The following is a 20,350-nucleotide window of genomic DNA, read 5'->3' on the forward strand; positions in this document are numbered from 1 at the left end:
AAAAAAAAAACACTAAATTAATTGCCTAGTCTATTTTGTGTAATCAGTTTAAATGGGGTATATTGTCATGCTACCTACAATCTGACCATGAATTATAAATTGTATGAATTGTGTTAATCGGAACATCAAGCTGCACGAAAAGAATCCATACCCCTCAAGACCGTTAAGCTCATTGCTTTGACTCCCATTCCATTTTATCATACACTTTCGCAAATACAGTATAACTTTAAATGGGGCATCTTCAACCAACGTCAAACCATAACCTATCTTTTAATGGGCCTTCTGTATTTGAAAATGTGCGTTATTGACTTCACCCAGAATACGCAGGGAAATGTGAAAAAAGTAAATCGTCTCCCTTTTGACTACAGTACTTGTAAAGTTTAGCCAAGTTATTAGCTAAATCGTCAAGTTTAAAACGAAGAAACTGCAATTTCCCGGGCGGAACAACAGTTGCACGTAATGATTTGTCGTTGGCCACCCTCTGTCTCGAGCAAGCTTATTTGTGGCTTAGAAGTACTAGGGTGTTGTACCGTGTTAGCCATTATGAATGTAGAGAAAAGCCAAGCAAAATGACACCTTTTATTGGCTAACTAAAAAGATTACAATATGCAAGCTTTCGAGGCAACTCAGGCCCCTTCTTCAGGCAAGATGTAATCAACTCAACAAATTACAACAAATTAATCAATAGTACTAGGGTGTTGTACCGTGTTAGCCATTATGAATGTAGAGAAAAGCCAAGCAAAATGACACCTTTTATTGGCTAACTAGAAAGATTACAATATGCAAGCTTTCGAGGCAACTCAGGCCCCTTCTTCACCTGAAGAAGGGGCCTGAGTTGCCTCGAAAGCTTGCATATTGTAATCTTTCTAGTTAGCCAATAAAAGGTGTCATTTTGCTTGGCTTTTCTCAACAAATTAATCAACAAATTACATCTTGCCTGAAGAAGGGGCTTGTGGCTTAGAATAAACACTGCGGGTAGGTGCGCTCTGGTGAATTTCAGCAATAAGTTATTAGCAACTTGCGAAAAGAAAATCGCTTATGTCAACTGCAAACACCCCTAAGCTCTTTAAAAAAAAAAAATCGCTAAATACACCGGCAAAATAGCCAGTTAGCAACACCAAACAATGGGCGTATACCACGCTTACATCCCACTGCTTCCGGGCACGTGAGTTTACAAATACAATGTTTATTTCCGATTTGTCGATGACGACATCACATGGCGACCATTGAATCTAATTTTCTGAACTCATGGCTGACTGTGTCTGAAGCTTGCACTGTGTAGAGAAGTAAGCGGTTCGTCAGATTTATTTACATTGTGTATATACTAATGTGTTTTTAATATTTCATCCTCTGTCTCTTTATAATAAAACGAGTCTTATTTAAACCTAATGGTTTAAACAAACCAAGGGGATAAATGCATGTCTTACACTTCGCAATCTCGGGGTAAATAATACTTCATCATTTTAAATCAATATTTTTATCTGTTTGTGTATAGGATATTAACTTCATCATTTTAAATCAATATTTTTATCTGTTTGTGTATAGGATATTAACGGGTAAACGTACTATTTTGATGTACATGGAAAGCATACTTTTTCAGTTGAGTTTCGATAAAATCACAAGTTTAAGAAGTGTACATTTAATGTATTAAGTAATCGATCTAATTGCTTTATGCTTCACTGTTGAGTTGAATGATTCAAAATACAAAATATTATCGTCTTACGGCACATTTAATAGTCTTTTGACAATTATATGGCATTTTTAAGAGTGCTCAGTATATTGATGCTAGTTCAAGTGTTAAAGATATTTGATTATATAAAGTCAGCCGCAAGTTAATATATAAAAGCACGGTGCTTTTCAAGGACATCTATGCAAGCAGTGAGCTAACCTTATATTTATTATTCATTTTGCTTTTGTTAATGTGAACCATGCTTGTAGTACATGGCACACACCTGGTAACTTAAGTTTTTTTTGTTGTTAACTCTGTATTCATCTTTAGATAAAATTTGATTAGAGCCGAATCATTCAATTAACGAAATTAGTGAAGCCAGTAAAAGGCAATTGCTTATTTAACAGAAAAGTTTCTACATGAAACAATGTGTTTCATATGAACAACAATAGGTGTCCATTCACTTTTAGGGTCTGTATTGTCTGGTGTTTAATTTTATTTTTTATCAGATCAATAATGAAACAAGAATCTAGAGAGAGAATGATAATCTACTGTCTTGTGTGATTAAAATGAATAAAACCTGTTTTGAAAATCTTAATTTTTATGTAGATACATTTCAGCATCAAACACTTCAATAAATGGCAACTAACCATCCATAGCTATGTTAACTATGCCATTTTATATATGCAGTATTTATATACCATTAAACCTATGCTGCTTACACTAGAAAGTTTGTCTTCCGTGTAAACATGTTACAACAAAACATGATGATTTTTTTTTTAAATATTTATTACTCTGCATCCATTTTGGAGCAATAGTTAGAATATTAGTAATTTAAAAAAAATCCGCAAGGTGGCTGTACCCTTCAACCAAACTGAAAAGAAAACTATACACGCTACACTGTATATGAAACTACAGTGGCTCAGCAAGGGTACACTTAATTTACTTCTGGGAAAAACGTGTTTTAATGGTGGGCAGCTGTGTACTTCAAGTACTAGACCACTTTTGGAACTGTTTTAATTATTTATAACTAAAATCACCTGAATTTATTTACTTACAATCTAATGTTAGAGTAATAGGTGATATTAACAATATTGTTTGAGTAAAATAGTTCTTTTTATATATCAAGTTAAGAGGTCATTAATTTAAGCTGTTCAGAATTACTTTATGCGGTGGCATGCACACGTTTGGGCACCCTTGCTTAAAATGTCAGTTACTTTGAATAATTAAGTGAGCAGAAGATGAATTGATCACCAAAAAGCATAAAGTTTAAGATGCCATATTTCTTTTCAGCATTTTATGCAACATAAGTGTATTGTTTTGTTTTGTACATTTGTACAGTGAAAAAAGGAAAGGAGCACCATGCAAAAGTTTGGGCACTCCAAGATATTTGCGGTCTCAGATGACTTTTACCAAGGTCTCAGATCTTAATTAGCTCATTGGGGCGATGGCTTGTTCACAGTCATCGTTAGGAAACCCCCGGTAAAGCAAATGCAAAGCTGTATAAATTCTCTGTCTCCTCAAACCTTGTCTCAACAAGCGGCAGCCATGGGCTCCTCTAAGCAGCTGCCTAGCACTCTGAAAAATAAAATAATTGGTGCTCAGAAAGCCAGAAGACTATAATAAGAGAGAGAGTTTGTGAGCATGCGTTGATTTTACATTGTGTTGCCGCACCCACCACATGACAAACCTCCCGGATTGAGACCTGAGTGTATTTCCAGGTAGCTGTTTCCTCAGTTCGTAATGTTATTAAGAAAGGGCAGTTAACAGGAATGGTGGAGGACAAGCTGAGGTCTGGAAGACCAAGAAAATTTTGCCTCAAAGAACTGCTTGTTGGATTTCTAGAGTGCCCAATAAAAACCCCTGTTTGACTGTAAAAGAGTCTCTGTAGCAGTCTCTGGAGTGGTTGTGCACTGTTCTGCTATACAGTGAACTTGAACAAATATGACCTACATAGTAGAGTCGGCAGAAGAAAACTTTTCGTGCATCAAAACCCCAAACATAAGTGCCTGAAGCCTGCAAATAACATCTAAACAAGTCTGATGAATTCTAGAACCAAGTCCTGTGAATTGATGAATTCAAAATAGAGCTTTTTGGCCACAGTGTGCAAATGACAGGGAACATGTCATTGGTACTGGAAATAATGGATATTATAATAAATACCAAGAAATTCTGGAAGCAAACATCAATCCATCTATAAAAAAAAAAGTTGAACTTAAAGAGGACGGGTCTTACAACAAGAGAATGAACCAAAACACACCTCATAATCTACAATGGAATACCTCGAGGTGGAAGCTGATGGATTTGTCATAGCCCTCACAGTACTCCAACCTAAACATCATTGAAAATCTGTGGATAGATCTCAAAGGAGCAGTGCGTGAAAGACGACTGAAGAATCTTCTTGAAATACAAGCCTTTTGCATGGACGAATTGGTAAAAATACCCCAAGTAAGAATTAAAAGACTTTCTAAGCTGGCATCAAAATGCGTTTACAATCTGTAATATTTGCCAAAGAGGGTGTTGCTGAGTACTGGCCAGGTTGGGTGCCCAAACTTTTGCTTTAGGACCTTTTCATTATTTTAACTTTATGCCTGTTGGAGATCAGTCTGTCTTCTGCTCTACTTAACTATTCACAGTAATAGACATTTTAAGCAAGGGTGCCCAAACGTTTGCATGCCAACGTACTCGGTGTGTGTGTGTATTGTGACTCCATGTGAAGTCTCAGAGATCAAGCATCCTAGGTTCTAATCCTTTGCATGGGATTTATGCATGTGGAATTTGCATGCTGTTTACATGACAGCATAGATTTTCCTCCAAGAACTCTTAATTTTCTCCCAAATTCTTAAAGATGTTCAAGTTAGGTTAATTGGTGATGATAAATTTCACTTACGAAACTGAGCACAGCAATGAACTGGCACTCTGTCTAAATCTGTCTCTTGATGCCATGATAGACTCCAGTCCCCTGTAACCCCAGGTTTAAGAATAGGTATATATAGGCCCCTTTTCAGAGTTCCTAGCAGCTTGGTAATTGTTCCTGTCTCACTTTCAAAATATATATGCCATTAGCCTATGGAACAAAATGTGATATAACTACAGTCTGTGTTGAGAGTTTAAATTTTAAATTCTAAAGATCTTGTTTCTGTTTAGAACAGCAATGTATCACAACAGTTCACAGAAAAAGTACTGGACATTTATCAGTGAAAATGAACTTGTCAGGTTAAGAGTTCAAGCAAATGAGAGATTTCGTTCCAAACTACTAGCAACAGAACAGGTATTTTTATTTTATTTATTTGTTTTGCAAATGCCCATATTTTTCAGAAAGTTGTTAGTGTCTTTTCTAGTTTAAGAGCATTTCTTGCCTTGGCATCTGAATTTTGTCTTGCTACTTTAACAAATGTTCATATATAATTATGCTGAAAGATGTTTAGATATGTTTATGTAGATGGGTAGTCATGGTTATTGTCTATCCTAAATGCACAAGAACTAAATGACTTTGCACTAGATTTTATGTAGTGATGTGATAGTATGTTTGAACCATCTTTTTGTGTTCTAGGTCTTTACTGTATTGTCATTTTTAAGTAGGTTTAAAATGGTTAAAATTCCTGGCCAGTTTTCAGACTTATTTATGCAGTTTTTAAATTCAGAGGAAATGGGTCAGCAGTTATGTATTCTGAAAAGAACATCTATATAAGGGGAAAAGGAGAAGGAGGAAAAGATAGTGATTGTTCCCACTCTGGGGGAAAAAAAAAGAAAAGGAAGTTTGTTAGATAACATTTCAGCAGTGTAGCTTTTCATTTGGTGTGTGCCAAGTAGCACATCTAATGAAGGTTACACAGCCAAAATGTTGTGTCTCCAACATTCTACATTCAGTCCGTCGTTAACTTCACTGAACTTCTATATAGTCATGTCGCATATCCTTTTTTACAAAAAAAATCAAGTTTGAATAGGAATCGGGATATTAGACAGGAAAGGCAGTTGCATTAACACTGCCACTACTACTTTAAGAATACAGTAATCCCTCCTCCATCGCGGGGGTTGCGTTCCAGAGCCACCCGCGAAATAAGAAAATCCGCGAAGTAGAAACCATATGTTTATATGGTTATTTTTATATTGTCATGCTTGGGTCACAGATTTGCGCAGAAACACAGGAGGTTGTAGAGAGACAGGAACGTTATTCAAACACTGCAAACAAACATTTGTCTCTTTTTCAAAAGTTTAAACTGTGCTCCATGACAAGACAGAGATGACAGTTCCGTCTCACAATTAAAAGAATGCAAACATATTTTCCTCTTCAAAGAAGTGCGTGTCAGGAGCAGATCATGTCACAGAGATAGAGAGAGACAAAAGCAAACAAATCAATAGGGCTGTTTGGCTTAAGTATGCGAAGCACCGCGGCACAAAGCTGTTGAAGGCGGCAGCTCACACCCCCTCCGTCAGGAGCAGACAAAGAGAGAGAGAGAGTTTGTTTTTCAAGCAAAAATCAATACGTGCCCTTCGAGCTTTTAAGTATGCGAAGCACCGTGAAGCATGTCCTTCAGAAAGCAGCTGCACACAGAAGGTAGCAACGTCCCTATCGTCTAGGTGTGCGAACAGCCCCCTACGTCAGCGCAAGAGAGAGAGAGAGAGAAAGTAAGTTGGGTAGCTTTTCAGCCATCTGCTAATAGCGTCCCTTGTATGAAATCAACTGGGCAAACCAACTGAGGAAGCATGTACCAGAAATTAAAAGACCCATTGTCCGCAGAAACCCGCGAAGCAGCGAAAAATCCGCGATATATATTTAAATATGCTTACATATAAAATCCGCGATGGAGTGAAGCCGCGAAAGGCGAAGCGCGATATAGCGAGGGATCACTGTATATATTTACAATTATATGAAATGCTACAAAATTAAATTCATACAGTATTATATAGTGTCTTCTTATTCCTAACATTATTTTCTTAGTTTTTTTTAATCAAGGTTATTCTTGTTAGTAGCACATTGTATTGTTTTTCTCAGTAACAAGTATTTACTAAATTCAATCACTTTTTTCAGGTAGGGATCAGTGAATCAACATTTTTACAGCCCCAAGAAGAGGCAGCATTGTATAAGCATTATGAAAAACGGCTTCTAGACTTTTGTGCTGTTTTTAAACCAGCCATGCCCAAATCAGTTGTGGTGGGTATCATATTTATTATTTTAAAATGTTTATACTCCAGTAAATTATTTACCTAATATATAGAACTTGTCAGCTATTTGGCCTGCATCATTAAAACTGACCCCACCAGAGGTTAATTTCTTCCAGGAGTATGTTTTCTTGTTGCTGCATTTCAGCCTTTATATGATTGGGAGGTAATGCTTGCATGATTTAGTTAATAATTAAAAAAATAAATCTGAATTATGTTTTGCTACTTATCTTGGTATTTGTTCTTTTGCATATACAGTAAATGTTTTTGTCTGTGATTTTATATCTGTTATTAATTCTATAGGAATTCATATCCAAAATTTTGAACAGGCAGCCGTTTTTTAATCCTAAAGCAGACTTAGTGGTTTAATGTAATTGTTGAATTATGACATGATTCAAGCACATTGTTGTGTTGAGGTTCTTTAGACATATCATTTCATAACCAGATTTAGTAATATCTTACAATATTTCATTATGGTTCCAGGCTCAGTCTTTTTCTGTGCAGTTCACTCCCTTAATTGTATCTATTAGAATTTTGTAAGATTGGATGCAAGAAATGTTCCATCTGAATGTGCTGAATATTAATTAGAATGTAACAAGCAATTACTGTATGTGTGTTGCAGGAAAAATAATAGAATTTTTAGTACTGTTTTAAGGTTTTCATTATTGTCATTAGTATGCTATTCATTCTGCTCTCCTACTTAGTCATTTATGCTGTTATTTATTAGTGACCATGATAGAGGTTCTGACAGTAAAGTAGCCTTTTAGCATTCAATGGCATTTGTCCTGCTGTCTGCTCTGCTCATTGTTAATTGTCATGAGATCACCAAAAAAGGTAAATTAACAGGAAGATGATAACAGAGAGTTACACTTAAAAAACTATGCCAGTTTTCTGTGGCTGCATGTTGTTAGTGTTTTCTAAATCATTTAAAAAGGCTAACAGGCTTCATTATTGTCTGTGGGCCTAGCAATAGGGATGCTTTTTACATTTTTGAAATTTATATACACTTAAGTAAACCAGTTTGGAGCAAGTTTAAATGTAATCATATGTTTCTTTTAAATCAGTGTTTTAATAATCTTAATTTTTATGTTGGTTCATCTCAACATCTTAAACTTCAATAACAGACAGTTATCTTTCCATAACTATGCCAATTATGTTATTTTATATATATTTAGACTTAATGCTGTACACACTAGAGAGAAACTTTAATTCTTTTGTGTAGACATGTTACACCAAAACATCATGAAAAGATTTTGGGGCAAAGTTGACAGAATATTAGTAATTTGGTAAATATCTGAGAAGAAAGCAATCTAAATTATACAAAGCAACAGTTGATCAGCTAGGGTATACTTGCCACCAGGGAAAATACCTGTAAAGAAAAACTAATGTTTTAATTGTGGGAAGCTGTACTTTGTAGTGGTGGACAAGTAAACATTTTTAATCTTGTGTTCAGGCATAACGAAAGAAAACAGTTTATGACTTAATTGATGGATCTTCAGTTTTTATGCACAGTATTATGGGAATACATTTCCTGTTTGGGATGTGTGCTAATCTTTCCAGAAACGATCGTCTTAATATTTTTTTTGTGAAAAAAGCGTGTGTTTTGCATGGTTGAGAATACGACTGCATAACTGATGTGGATTATTGGACATGACTAATGTGAGATTTTTTTTTTTTTTTTTGTCTTTTTTAGATAGACATTTGTTTTACATTGCTTGCTTCTGTACAACATTAGTTACTATTGGGTTCTTTTATATCATAAACATTTTCCTGTCTCTTCTGTATGAAAACATGAGATTAAAATTTTTCTCGGCCATCACTACAAACTGCATGGGGTAGGTAACATAAAAAACACCATTTCTGGATGGAATATTTTAAAAAATATTTTGAACACAACTACAACACAAAGTACTTTAGCAAACTTTTTGTTTTAATAAGATGAAATGTTTTTTCTTTTTTTAAGTTCTCTTCCTGATACAGCTTGTTAGCTCCTATAACATAGCATATATGGAGCTTTAATCATTGTTTAAAGTTATCTGTTGGATTTTATTAATCAGTTTAATTTTTATTAGGGTACGGCAGGCATGTATTTTAGAAGATTTTACTTGAATAACTCATTAATGGAATATCATCCAAGAATAATAATGTAAGTAGCTGATTTTCTTTCTTTCTTTTACCATCAATATATGAAATTTTTTTCTTGGTCAGCCAACATATTTCACTTTGTTTGTAGTAGTTCCCAGTCTTACTGATTGCTACTTTCCTCCTGTTTAAAAAGGCAATATTTACAATCTTGTTTAACTACTTATGTAAGAAATGGAAAATCTTACTAGCCAGATTATGGTATTTTTCCTTTTTCCCTGATATCCCAAGTCCATAGTCGAGGTATTTCTATGGAATCCATTTGTAATGCATTTTCAAGTGTAGGTTACAAATAACTGTGGTACATTTTAGATGTTGAATGTGTTAAAGAGAAATAGATTTCAGTGCTATATATTCATTTGACTTTCCGGTATGGCAGTCAGGAAGGCGGTACATTAGTTGATACTGCTGCCTCACATTTATAGAAATTTAATGTTTTTTCCCTTCAACTAATATGCCTATGATTGACTGTGTAGTACTTTTTATAAATGCTTTTCCTGCTGTAGTATCAATAATCTGTTTTACACCAACACTAGGCCAAGTAAAAGTTGTTTCTTGTAATTCTGAATGCATAAAGCCTCCTGATCTTCATAAGCAACCAACAAAATCTACCGTTTTAATAGTAGGACAGTCCTTTATACTGTTATGTGATACAGCCCACAAACAAATATACTTATTATGATGGCTTACTATTACTAATCAAACAGAAACCTGTGTTAAGGGAGTAAGCCCTTGAACATATTAATTTTTAGTTGCTTTAGATCCTGGTATTATCTCTGCTTGTGGCCTCTTGCTTTCACTCATGCAGATTAAGGTTTAATGTTTTTTCATTAGTCATATTTATCTACGAAAATATGAAATTTGCTTCTGCATCCAATAACTGACAAAAATAAAGAGATATAGTGAAAAAATGGTTAAATGTTGCACACAAATTCCAAACTTTTTTGAATTTAAGAACCACCTTTCTCCTCATTCATTGTTTATTAATCCATAAATTCAGTACTTCCAGTTTTTGCATCAGCTTTATGTGAAAGTGCAGTGTTATGTTGATCTCCTGTTTGTTAAAGTGCAATTCCATGTCAAATCATCACACTTTTGGACCTCATCATCACAGATTTTAACAAAACCTGGCATACTGATTTGGTCATATGAATAACCCATGAAACTGAAATTGCATGTGTCTTGGATCAATATTAAGGGAAGTTTAAGCTAACAAAGTTTGAACTGATTGAGGAGGGATTATGACTTTGACTGACTATATCTCTCTAAATATAAGTTGCACAGAAATGTTTCTCATATCGTTATACAGCTGTTTTCCAGCTCTATATTTCGTGCAAATACTATGCTATTGAAAAAAAAACTATATTTTAATATTGGTTAACAACTCAAAAACCAAAGACCAAATTTTCTGGAAATGTGCATGACTTCATAAGCTAGCTTTAGTAAAAAATAATCAATTTTAAAGTATTGGTTTTTTCGCTATTCAGTTTTTATATTGTAATCACTTATAACATGGTATTTTTTCATTTTAGGGATAGCATAGTATTGACATGGAAGAACCCTAAAGCATCTTGTATATGCACAAATACAACATATTTTTCGCACCGCTCTCTTGAACTTTGAATCTGTAATTGTACACATCTCTACAGTGCTAATATAAAGTGAAGTGGGTGTTAACCAGTAAATGAGCTATTACTGTACAGAATATCTTCTTGATAAAGGGGTCTTCAATTTAAGTGCCCACTTTTGTTAATGTTGGGGTTTTATGGAAATGGTTTATTAAACAATATTTTAGCCATAAATACACATTTAGAATGTTTTATAAGCATGCGACTGGATACCTGACATGGATTATGCAATTTGAGTAATTGGAGATTTTTTCATTGACATTTTCATATTGTTTGCTGCTATTCATTGTTAGTCCCCACTAACACAGTTTGTATCCAGAATTTTGTTATCTCCATAACAATTTTCTTCAGCCGCAACTACAAAGAGAATGAGGTATTTAACGGATAAAAAATGAAAATTTTTAGGTGGAGTAATCCTTTAAGTTAAATGTTATTTATTTAGTTTGTTTGACCTCCAGAGAGAGAGAGTTCTTTTTACTATAATTTACTAAACAGTCTTTTTGGTGGAAGTAATTGTTTTAATTCTTCCTAAATATATGTTCTATAACCATGGTTTAATTAGTGACAACTGAAAGTGAAGGGGCTTACAAGCACAAGGTGAACTCGGGTATAAGAACTTCACTTAGTTTATCCCATTCATTCAACTACAGAACAAGAAAGCCATTCTGTTTAGCATCCTTGTACCACTGCTACTAACCTGCTTAGCATGCTTGAATGAATGACATGTAAATTTAGTGCTCTGATCAAAAAATTATATGCTTTCCTATTATTAGCATTAATGTGTCATATCTTTGGTGTAAGTTTGTTTTGCAAATTCATTAAGATCCAGTGAAACTTCAAAGAAGAAGTGATGAGTAGCTATTTTATCAATGTAATATATTGTGGCTATTGCCCTTACTGTTCATGTGTTTCTGTCATTTTTTTAAGTGTATTTGTAGACCTCAAAAAAGAACGGGTATTGAATTTGTGTGCTTTCAAAATACAGTAACCTTTAACCTTCGTTTATATTTAATAAACATAATCTGGAGATTGTGTTCCTTCTCAGAAAATGTGTAATAAATCTTGTTCTTTAAAAGTGATTTAATTTTTATGTATTTTTTTTTTAATTGTGAATGATTAGCAACAGTGCCCAAACAATTTTCTAACCTCTGTATTTGCTTAAGTAGCTGCACAGATCAGTAATCTAGGTGAACATCAAACCATACTTAATTTTTTTACTCCAGTTTACCAGGGCATGAAGAAAGTTATTTGTTGCTTAAATTGCAAATAATTTTAACTAAAATGGGGATATGCAGAAAGTTGGTGCTGTGCCACTTATGCTGTGAGTAATTTAACTTAAATTGTAAATCCGTATACATTTTTTTCAGGCTATATATAAAATTTGTTTTGTGTGTTCTATAAACAGTGGTAAGCACATATGACACTTTTAACATACAAGGTTTTTTACTTACTGGAGTTTTTCCTCCTCTTTTCTAGAAGCTTTTTGCTGCAGGTGGGTACTCCAGTTTCCTCTTGCAGTCCAAAGAAATGCAGGTTAAGTTGATTTGCAATGCTAAATTGGTCCCCATTATGTGTGAGTGTGTGTCCTCACTTTGCGATGAGCAGTGCTTGCTGGTATGCTCTTCAGTTTACTTGTCACCATGCTCTGGATAAGCAGGCTTAGAAAATGTTTGGATGGGTAGACCATTTTTAAATTCCCCCTACTTAACAATGTATAGAGACATCCTGGATGAAAACCTGCTCCAGAGCGCTCTTGACCTCAGACTGGGGCGATGGTTCATCTTTCAGCAGGACAATGACCCTAATAAAATTTCATTCATATTATTGCAGAGTGTTCTTGCTCACTTTTTGTAAAGAAGAACAAAAAAAAAAAAAAAACCCTCAGATTTCAGTACTACAAAAGATTGTGATTCTCACATCTGTCCGCCTTGTATGTGTTCACAAATGTATTAAAAAAGCAATGCCTATAAATTTCCTGGAAGAAATAATTTTTTCTTTTGAGTAGTCAAAGTTATTTAACTGTACAACATACAAGTAATCAATGATTTGCATTTATTGTACTTTAAAATGAATATCCACCTTATGCTTTCATTTGTATTGCTCAAGAAAGAAAAAAAACATAGATGGGATTTAGATTGTGTTTACATTGAAATTATGGCATGTTTCTTTTTTAGCTTTTTTCTGATATTTCGCACATCAACATGTTTAGTAATTTAAAGTTAACACTGAAGTTAATGTTGAGTTATGCCTGTAAGTGATTTAGGTATACATGAGTGAAAAAATTAATGATGCTGAAAAACACCTTACATTTAGTGTGTTTATTGGCATGAGTTTGTTATAAAAATTATATCTCAACTAATTTCAACACACATTTTTTTTATTTCTTTGTTATGACCAATATATGTGCATGTACAGCAGATTCAGTGTTACCTTATTCCAGTTTTTTATCGGTTTACAATCACTTAAATGGTGACGACACAAACTATTTCTGATTTTTTTTTTTCCCCTTTTTTTTTTGTTGTATAATTTATGTATGGAATAAAGATTGGTCAATGGCGAGACAGAATTGCATACTTGAATTTATAGCTTTTCCAGTGCGGCTGATTTATATGAATGTGGCATGGGAGTTATGGTAGTTAAACAAGAACTGGAAATTGAGTGATACTGAAGTTGGCCATATCTTTAACTATTGTCTGATCATTTCATTTTATACAGTATTAGTCAAGCAAATACTGTCAGGGATGTAATTGTTTCCCAAAATATCCTGAGCATATATATACATTTAGGAAGAGTTGTGAAGTAAAAAAGATAGTTGCTGTTACTTTTATTTTCCAGCAGATGTCAGTGAAAACCAGAGTATTTTAGAACTGTGAATTATAGTGAAATGTAAAACAGCAAACTCCTGTCTAACTCCCTCTTTTTAGCCAAGAGTTTATTACTACAGTATGTGATGTTTCAGATATTGTGGATTGAAAGTTTCAGACACTGGATTATTATAATATAGCTGTAAAATATATATTTAATTTTAATTAATGTACATATTCTCCTGTAAAATGTTCAAGTAAAAAATATTGAATACAGTGCATCCGGAAAGTATTCACAGCGCATAACTTTTTCCACATTTTGTTATGTTACAGTCTTATTCCAAAATGGATTAAGTTCATTTTTTCCTCAGAGTTCTACACACAACACCCCGTAATGACAATGTGAAAAAAGTTTACTTGAGATTTTTGCAAATTTATTAAAAATAAAAAAATTGAGAAAGCACATGTACATAAGTATTCACAGCCTTTGACATGAAGCTCAAAATTGAGCTCAGATGCATCCTGTTTCGCCTGATCATCCTTGAGATGTTTCTGCAGCTTAATTGGAGTCCACCTGTGGTAAATTCAGTTGATTGGACGTGATTTGGAAAGGCACACACCTGTCTATATAAGGTCCCACAGTTGACAGTTCATGTCAGAGCACAAACCAAGCATGAAGTCAAAGGAATTGTCTGTAGACCTCTGAGACAAGATTGTCTCGAGGCACAAATCTGGGGACAGTTACAGAAAAAATTCTGCTGCTTTGAAGGTTCCAATGAGCACAGTGGCCTCCATCATCTGTAAGTAGAAGGAGTTCGAAACCACCAGGACTCTTCCTAGAGCTGGTCGGCCATCTAAACTGAGCGATCGGGGGAGAAGGGCCTTAGTCAGGAAGGTGACCAAGAACCCGATGGTCACTCTGTCAGAGCTCCAGAGGTCCTCTGTGGAGAGAGGACAACCATCTCTGCAGCAATCCACCAATCAGGCCTGTATGGTAGAGTGGCCAGACGGAAGCCACTCCTTAGTAAAAGGCACATGGCAGTCCGCCTGGAGTTTGCCAAAAGGCACCTGAAGGACTCTCAGACCATGAGAAAGAAAATTCTCTGGTCTGATGAGATAAAGATTGAACTCTTTGGTGTGAATTCCAGGCGTCACGTTTGGAGGAAACCAGGCACCGCTCATCACCAGGCTAATACCATCCCTACAGTGAAGCATGGTGGTGGCAGCATCATGCTGTGGGGATGTGTTTCAGCGGCAGGAACTGGGAGACTAGTCAGGATAAAGGGAAAGATGACTGCAGCAATGTACAGAGACATCCTGGATGAAAACCTGCTCCAGAGCGCTCTTGACCTCAGACTGGGGCGATGGTTCATCTTTCATCAGGACAACGACAATAAGCACACAGCCAAGATATGAAAGGAGTGGCTTCAGGACAACTCCATGAATGTCCTTGAGTGGCCCAGCCTGAGCCCAGACTTGAATCTGATTGAACATCTCTGGAGAGATCTTAAAATGGCTGTGCACCGACGCTTCCCATCCAACCTGATGGAGCTTGAGAGGTGCTGCAAAGAGGAATGGGCAAAACTGGCCAAGGATAGGTGTGCCAAGCTTGTGGCATCATATTCAAAAAGACTTGAGGCTGTAATTGCTTCCAAAGGTGCATCGACAAAGTATTGAGCAAAGGCTGTGAATACTTATGTACATGTGAGTTCTCAGTTTTTTTATTTTTTAATAAATTTGCAAAAATCTCAAGTAAACTTTTTTCACGTTGTCATTATGGGGTGTTGTGTGTAGAATTCTGAGGAAAAAAATGAATTTAATCCATTTGGAATAAGGCTGTAACATAACAAAAAGTGGAAAAAGTGATGCGCTGTGAATACTTTCCGGATGCACTGGATACAGTATTAAAAATGAAAATACATAAGGATAAAACTGAAAAAGCTAGTCTGATAAATTGTCCACATGCTTTTTAATAAATAGCTTAGGCTGGCTCTGCTAACACTTCTAACAGGAAAAGTAGTTTTTTTCCTTAGCCTAATATTTCAGTGGTACTGAGGGATAGATATTAACGTTCATGGGCACATATGTCTTCACATATTCTGTAACAATACATTGTCAATTAACTTTTGATTTTTGAGTACAAATTATTAAAAAAGTAACGTAGCCACCTTAGTCCTACAGTTCTCTAGGACATTTCTAAAGGACCACTGCATCAACCTTATGTGTAGTCATTTTCCTCAACTAGAAATAAATCTACTAGTATTTGGAAGTATTTTTCATAATAAATACATCCTACCCTCAAACGTCCTGTATTATAATTATAACAAAACAAAATCCATTAAATTATCTTTCTTTTAATTTTCTTTGAATTTGATGTTATTTGAATTATTTCAATCTGAGCAGTCTCCTCTAATGATGCATCTTTTTTACAACTAAGAATATTCTTAAAGATGAAATTGAAACTGATAGAAATGAGTATCCAGAATTTATTGAAGCAAAGGACATCCTTTTTATGAAGTATATACATTGTATGTAAGCTGTGTAAAGCTGTGAAGCTTTTATGCATTTGGTTTTATACAGTACATACTGGTTAAATGTTCTGTACTTCAAACTTAAAGAACCACTCATAAATCAGGAATTGGCCTGTAGATTGAAAAATGCTGTTTTGCCAGTTCTAGTCAAACTCATAAAAGTCAGCCAGCACCTATCCCATCACAATTAGAGATGACAAATAAGATAGTATAGGATTTGTGGATTAAGTGGTACATTTTTGCTTTGAAGTAGGTCAGTACCTTTGCAACATCACTTAATAAAGACCATGAACCTAACCATAGTATTGCATTTTAGACCTCCAGCCTGTGAATAAGTCAAGTAACCTGCCTGTGCTCTAGTTGTATGTAAACAGTTTTATTAATACTCAAACACCTTAAAGTGCCTGGAAGTGATGTATATTATACACAAAGAAATAATATATTAAATTGGACTCAATATTTTTGGAAACAGTACAATTTTAATAAATTTAAACATGCCTGAAAAATGACACTTCTTTGTCCGTCTCATATTAAAAGAATTGATTCAAGATAGATTGTATACACAAACAAATGGACAGAAATGGGAATACCCAGCTGTAAACCAATAAAACAATCAATAAGAAAACTGAGCAAAGAGGCTACTGTTCCATTACGAAAGTGTTTTTAATGGCCAAAATTTTCTTTGTATGGTAAGAGGAAAGAAAGGAAGACATAATGCAGAAAAAATCAAATATAAGTAATTTTTGCAGAACAGGCCAAAATACTCTTGAGATTCTTTAATCACAACAAAGGTTTTTAATATAACTTACTTGAATAGAATGTTTTGTTTATGTGTATCTGCACACAACAAATTCTGCATGTTATTAAAAAGATAATGTTTGTGCTGTGAAGCAAGGTGTGGGCAGATCATGTTTAAGATTTATTTAATTGACATGGACTGTCAGAATTCTTATAATACATGTGGGTAAAAAAATTATATAACAAGCAGGCCTTTAGGAATATCAAATGCCCTTTATAAAAATAAAAGTGCAACAAAAGTTCACCTTTCAACTGGACATTGCCTGACATCAGAGTGAAAGCTAAACTGCAATCATTAAAAGACCAAAATTTAATTTTAAATTTACAGTATGAAATGAAGATTCTTGTGCATCATTTTTTTTTTTCAAGGTACAGAGTTTGAGAAGGCTTTAATAAAAGTTAAATATTGGTAGCCTCATGTTTAGTTTGCTGTTGGAGATCTATGCCAGCAGACCCACAACAGAAAACAATGCTTGGCAACCTAATTTAAGTGTGTGGAATTCTGTGGTATCAATAAAATGCATCCAGCAGCATTTAAATAGTGAATCATATAATCAACAAGAAATAGTCAATAATTATGTGAGAGATATCAGTGTGAGTGAGACATAGCATCTGATAGAGGTTCATGAAGAGTCCCCATAATAGTCAATAATCATTTATGAGCCACTCATCATCAGCAAAAAAGTCTTGCAGATCTCTGAAAACACACCATTTGCATAATGTGCTGTTGAAATCCTAGAGTATTGCGAATACAGCTATGGTCCTTACTCTTCAAAAATGTTTGTGCTTATGCAAAATATTTACGGGGGACACAATATTGTGTGATTACAAAAACTATACTGGTAAGGTGATGTCACATTTAAACTAGGACTGTCACAGTGAATGCCATTGTTCAAATATAATTTGAGTATGATTGGGGGAAAATGTCTTCTTAAAAGGTAAAAACTGACAATTGATTGTAAGAAAATGATTGTTTTACAGTGCACTGTTTTATTTCATTGTGTTAATCTAGACCAGTGTTTCCCTGTCTTTTTCCTGTGTTGGCACACTTTTTGTAACTGAAAGGCACACCACTATTCTGCTGACAACAAGCACATTATATCTCATACACATACTCAACTGTCCGAAGAGGCAGGACTTATCAGTGAAGCCTGTAAATAAGTAGCTTTGAGATCAACAGTTGCAGAAACTGTACTTAGTGAGCCCTTTGGTGGCTTCTCCCAACTGCTTCGTCCTTTTGCCAACAACTCGTAGCCCAATAACCACCAGACCTGTTGAGGCTCTCAGGGATCAAACACACAGGCAAAGAGACTCTAGCAGCCGGGGGATGCCTCCAAAGTGCTTTAAGTGCTGCATCTGCAACATAGTGATCGCGGGTCTGCTTTTGTGCCAGGTAGTCCTGTCCTCCTCAGATAGGTCATGACCACCTGAGAAGCTTGTCCCTCTTAGGTTCAGACCAGGTGCACTACACTATTATTGCCATAGCACACAGGTTGAAAAACACTGCCGTAAACACTCTATACAATAGTGCAGTATTTTAAAGATGTGTTTTTTCTTTTTTCACTCCACTTCTTTGATTGACCTTATGGTAATTTTAAATGCTTTGATTTTTTATAATACCTCTTCTGTCCTACTTTTCTGCTGTTTGATCTGATTTAAGCAGATTTTAAAATGTTTCTCCATTCTGCTTCTGATCCCACTCCAATTCACTCCTGAACCTGAGATCTATGACTTCTGCTATTTTTTTGTTAAAACTGTTGAGCATTCATCATAATGGGCAAAAGGTGGTGGTCCTTTTTCAAAAGATACACTAAAATATGTTATTTTTCATTGCATCTATTTATTATTACAACTGCTTTAAATTCCCCATGTAATTAGTTTTTTCAGTGTCTGCAATGCTCATTTTCCTACCTGTCAGTGTTATTCCTAAATGTCAGTGCAATTCTAAATAAAGTTTTCGCATTGAATTTTGCTTTTGTTTTTATAAAACCATGTTTTAAACATTAAATCTGTAGGTTGACCTGTTGTTTTCTGGCCTGTAAAGTAGATGAGTTCAATGTTTCCAGCACTCAGTTTGTGGGAAACCTGAGAGAAAATCCATCCGATCAAGACAAAGCACTGGAACAAATCTTGGAATACGAACTTCTGCTTATTCAACAACTGAACTTTCATCTTGTTGTCCATAATCCATACAGACCATTAGAAGGCTTACTTATAGATATAAAGGTACTACTTTTCACTTAAAAATTTTTAATGCTTTTGCTACCCTAAAGCTTGTTAAGCATATTTCAGAAATCAAACTTTATTAATACAGTTCTGTCCAGTGTTAAATATAAGCATTTCAGTGTAGTGTTTACTAGTTTATTTTCTTTCTATTTACACCCAAATTTCGTTTACCCAGTCTTCATTTAATACTAATTGACTAATTATGTTGTTTTGAAGTTAAGGTGCCTAACTCATCCAGTATTTGCTGCAGAATGGTTTCATTTTGTACGTCAGTATGGGGCAAAAGTTGTTAATTTTCTGAGCAACAAGTAATGAGAACATATTTATGTACAGTAACGATGCCCAGACGAAGTATACATGGAACAATTAAACTATACAATAAATACACATATCAAAGCTTTTCCTCCCATGACTACTAGGAGTAGATTGACTCACAAAAGCAACATTTTCCATGAAGTATAGCATATTGAATACAATATATTTTTTTCCAGAATTGCTTTTACAGAGCCCACAACCTGGTCACTCACTATGTATGTATGTAGTGTGCATGTTCTCACTTTATTTTTATGATCTGCCTTCAGGTATTCCAGTATCATTTGAGGACTTCCATTATAGGTTAATTGGCGAGCATAATTTGGCCTGGTATAGATGTGCCAGGATGTGTCATTCTTCAGGGTTGTATATGAATGTACAATTGGAGAACTGTATTAATATACATTTTGTTAAGGTTTACTTGTGCTAACTTTACATGCAGGCGTGGCAAGGAACTCATGCTGCTTTTAAGGGAGACAGTATTGCTTGGTTTAGCTTGAAAGTTAAACTTTATTCTGCTCATAATTTAATTAGAGGGCTTCTTTGGAAGTTTGTTGGAATATCTGACAGTTTTAGACATATGGTATTAAGAACAGGCACTTTGTTCTCAAATGTTCTGCCCTCCTTGCAATATAAGAAGTTTCTTGCAGTGCAATGTGTCATTGCAGATGAGTAAAACACTCTGAAAGCACAAAGATTCATGGTTGACAGAGTGTGTAAAAAATGTGCTTGAGTGAACATCATAGTCAAAGATGTTTGTATGTTGAGAGCAGCAGTCTCTTACTGAACATAGACTGAAAATATTGTTTTACATATACTACATCAAATTTTTGTGAAGTGATAATCCAGAAATCCTATACACCTTTCACCTATTTGTCTTATCCATGTATGGGGCTGATTGCAGTGCTTCTCTACCAACTGTATTTATAGTGTCAGTCAGAACATTCTAAAACTAAACTGTTGGAAAAAGTTGAATAGTATACTTCTAGTACCACTTGTGTAGATGTATGGTGCAAACATGGTGTAAACTGTGCTAATAACTTGTTTTTATTAAAGTTTGTTCATATAATTCATTTT

At 34.8% G+C, this 20,350-nt stretch overlaps 1 protein-coding gene across 4 annotated transcripts in view; it reads left to right on the top strand.

The window, feature by feature from the left end:
• Window positions 1-1,205: 1,205 nt before the first annotated feature.
• ccnh (cyclin H) overlaps window positions 1,206-20,350 on the top strand; it is a 36,663-nt gene continuing 17,518 nt past the window's right edge. The window contains exons 1-5 of one of the 4 annotated variants that reach the window (XM_028804720.2): window positions 1,206-1,286; window positions 4,817-4,940; window positions 6,702-6,824; window positions 8,905-8,978; window positions 18,751-18,961. In XM_028804720.2, coding sequence (XP_028660553.1) covers window positions 4,824-4,940; window positions 6,702-6,824; window positions 8,905-8,978; window positions 18,751-18,961 — 525 coding nt within the window. In that variant the 5' untranslated portion in view covers window positions 1,206-1,286; window positions 4,817-4,823. Of the gene's footprint in view, window positions 1,294-4,816; window positions 4,941-6,701; window positions 6,825-8,904; window positions 8,979-18,750; window positions 18,962-20,350 lie in introns of all 4 variants that reach the window. The other 3 variants (XM_028804723.2, XM_028804724.2, XM_028804726.2) reach the window with 3 other exon arrangements.

The sequence above is a fragment of the Erpetoichthys calabaricus genome, chromosome 7 (genome assembly GCF_900747795.2).
Source record: "Erpetoichthys calabaricus chromosome 7, fErpCal1.3, whole genome shotgun sequence".
NCBI classification, from domain to species: domain Eukaryota; kingdom Metazoa; phylum Chordata; class Cladistia; order Polypteriformes; family Polypteridae; genus Erpetoichthys; species Erpetoichthys calabaricus.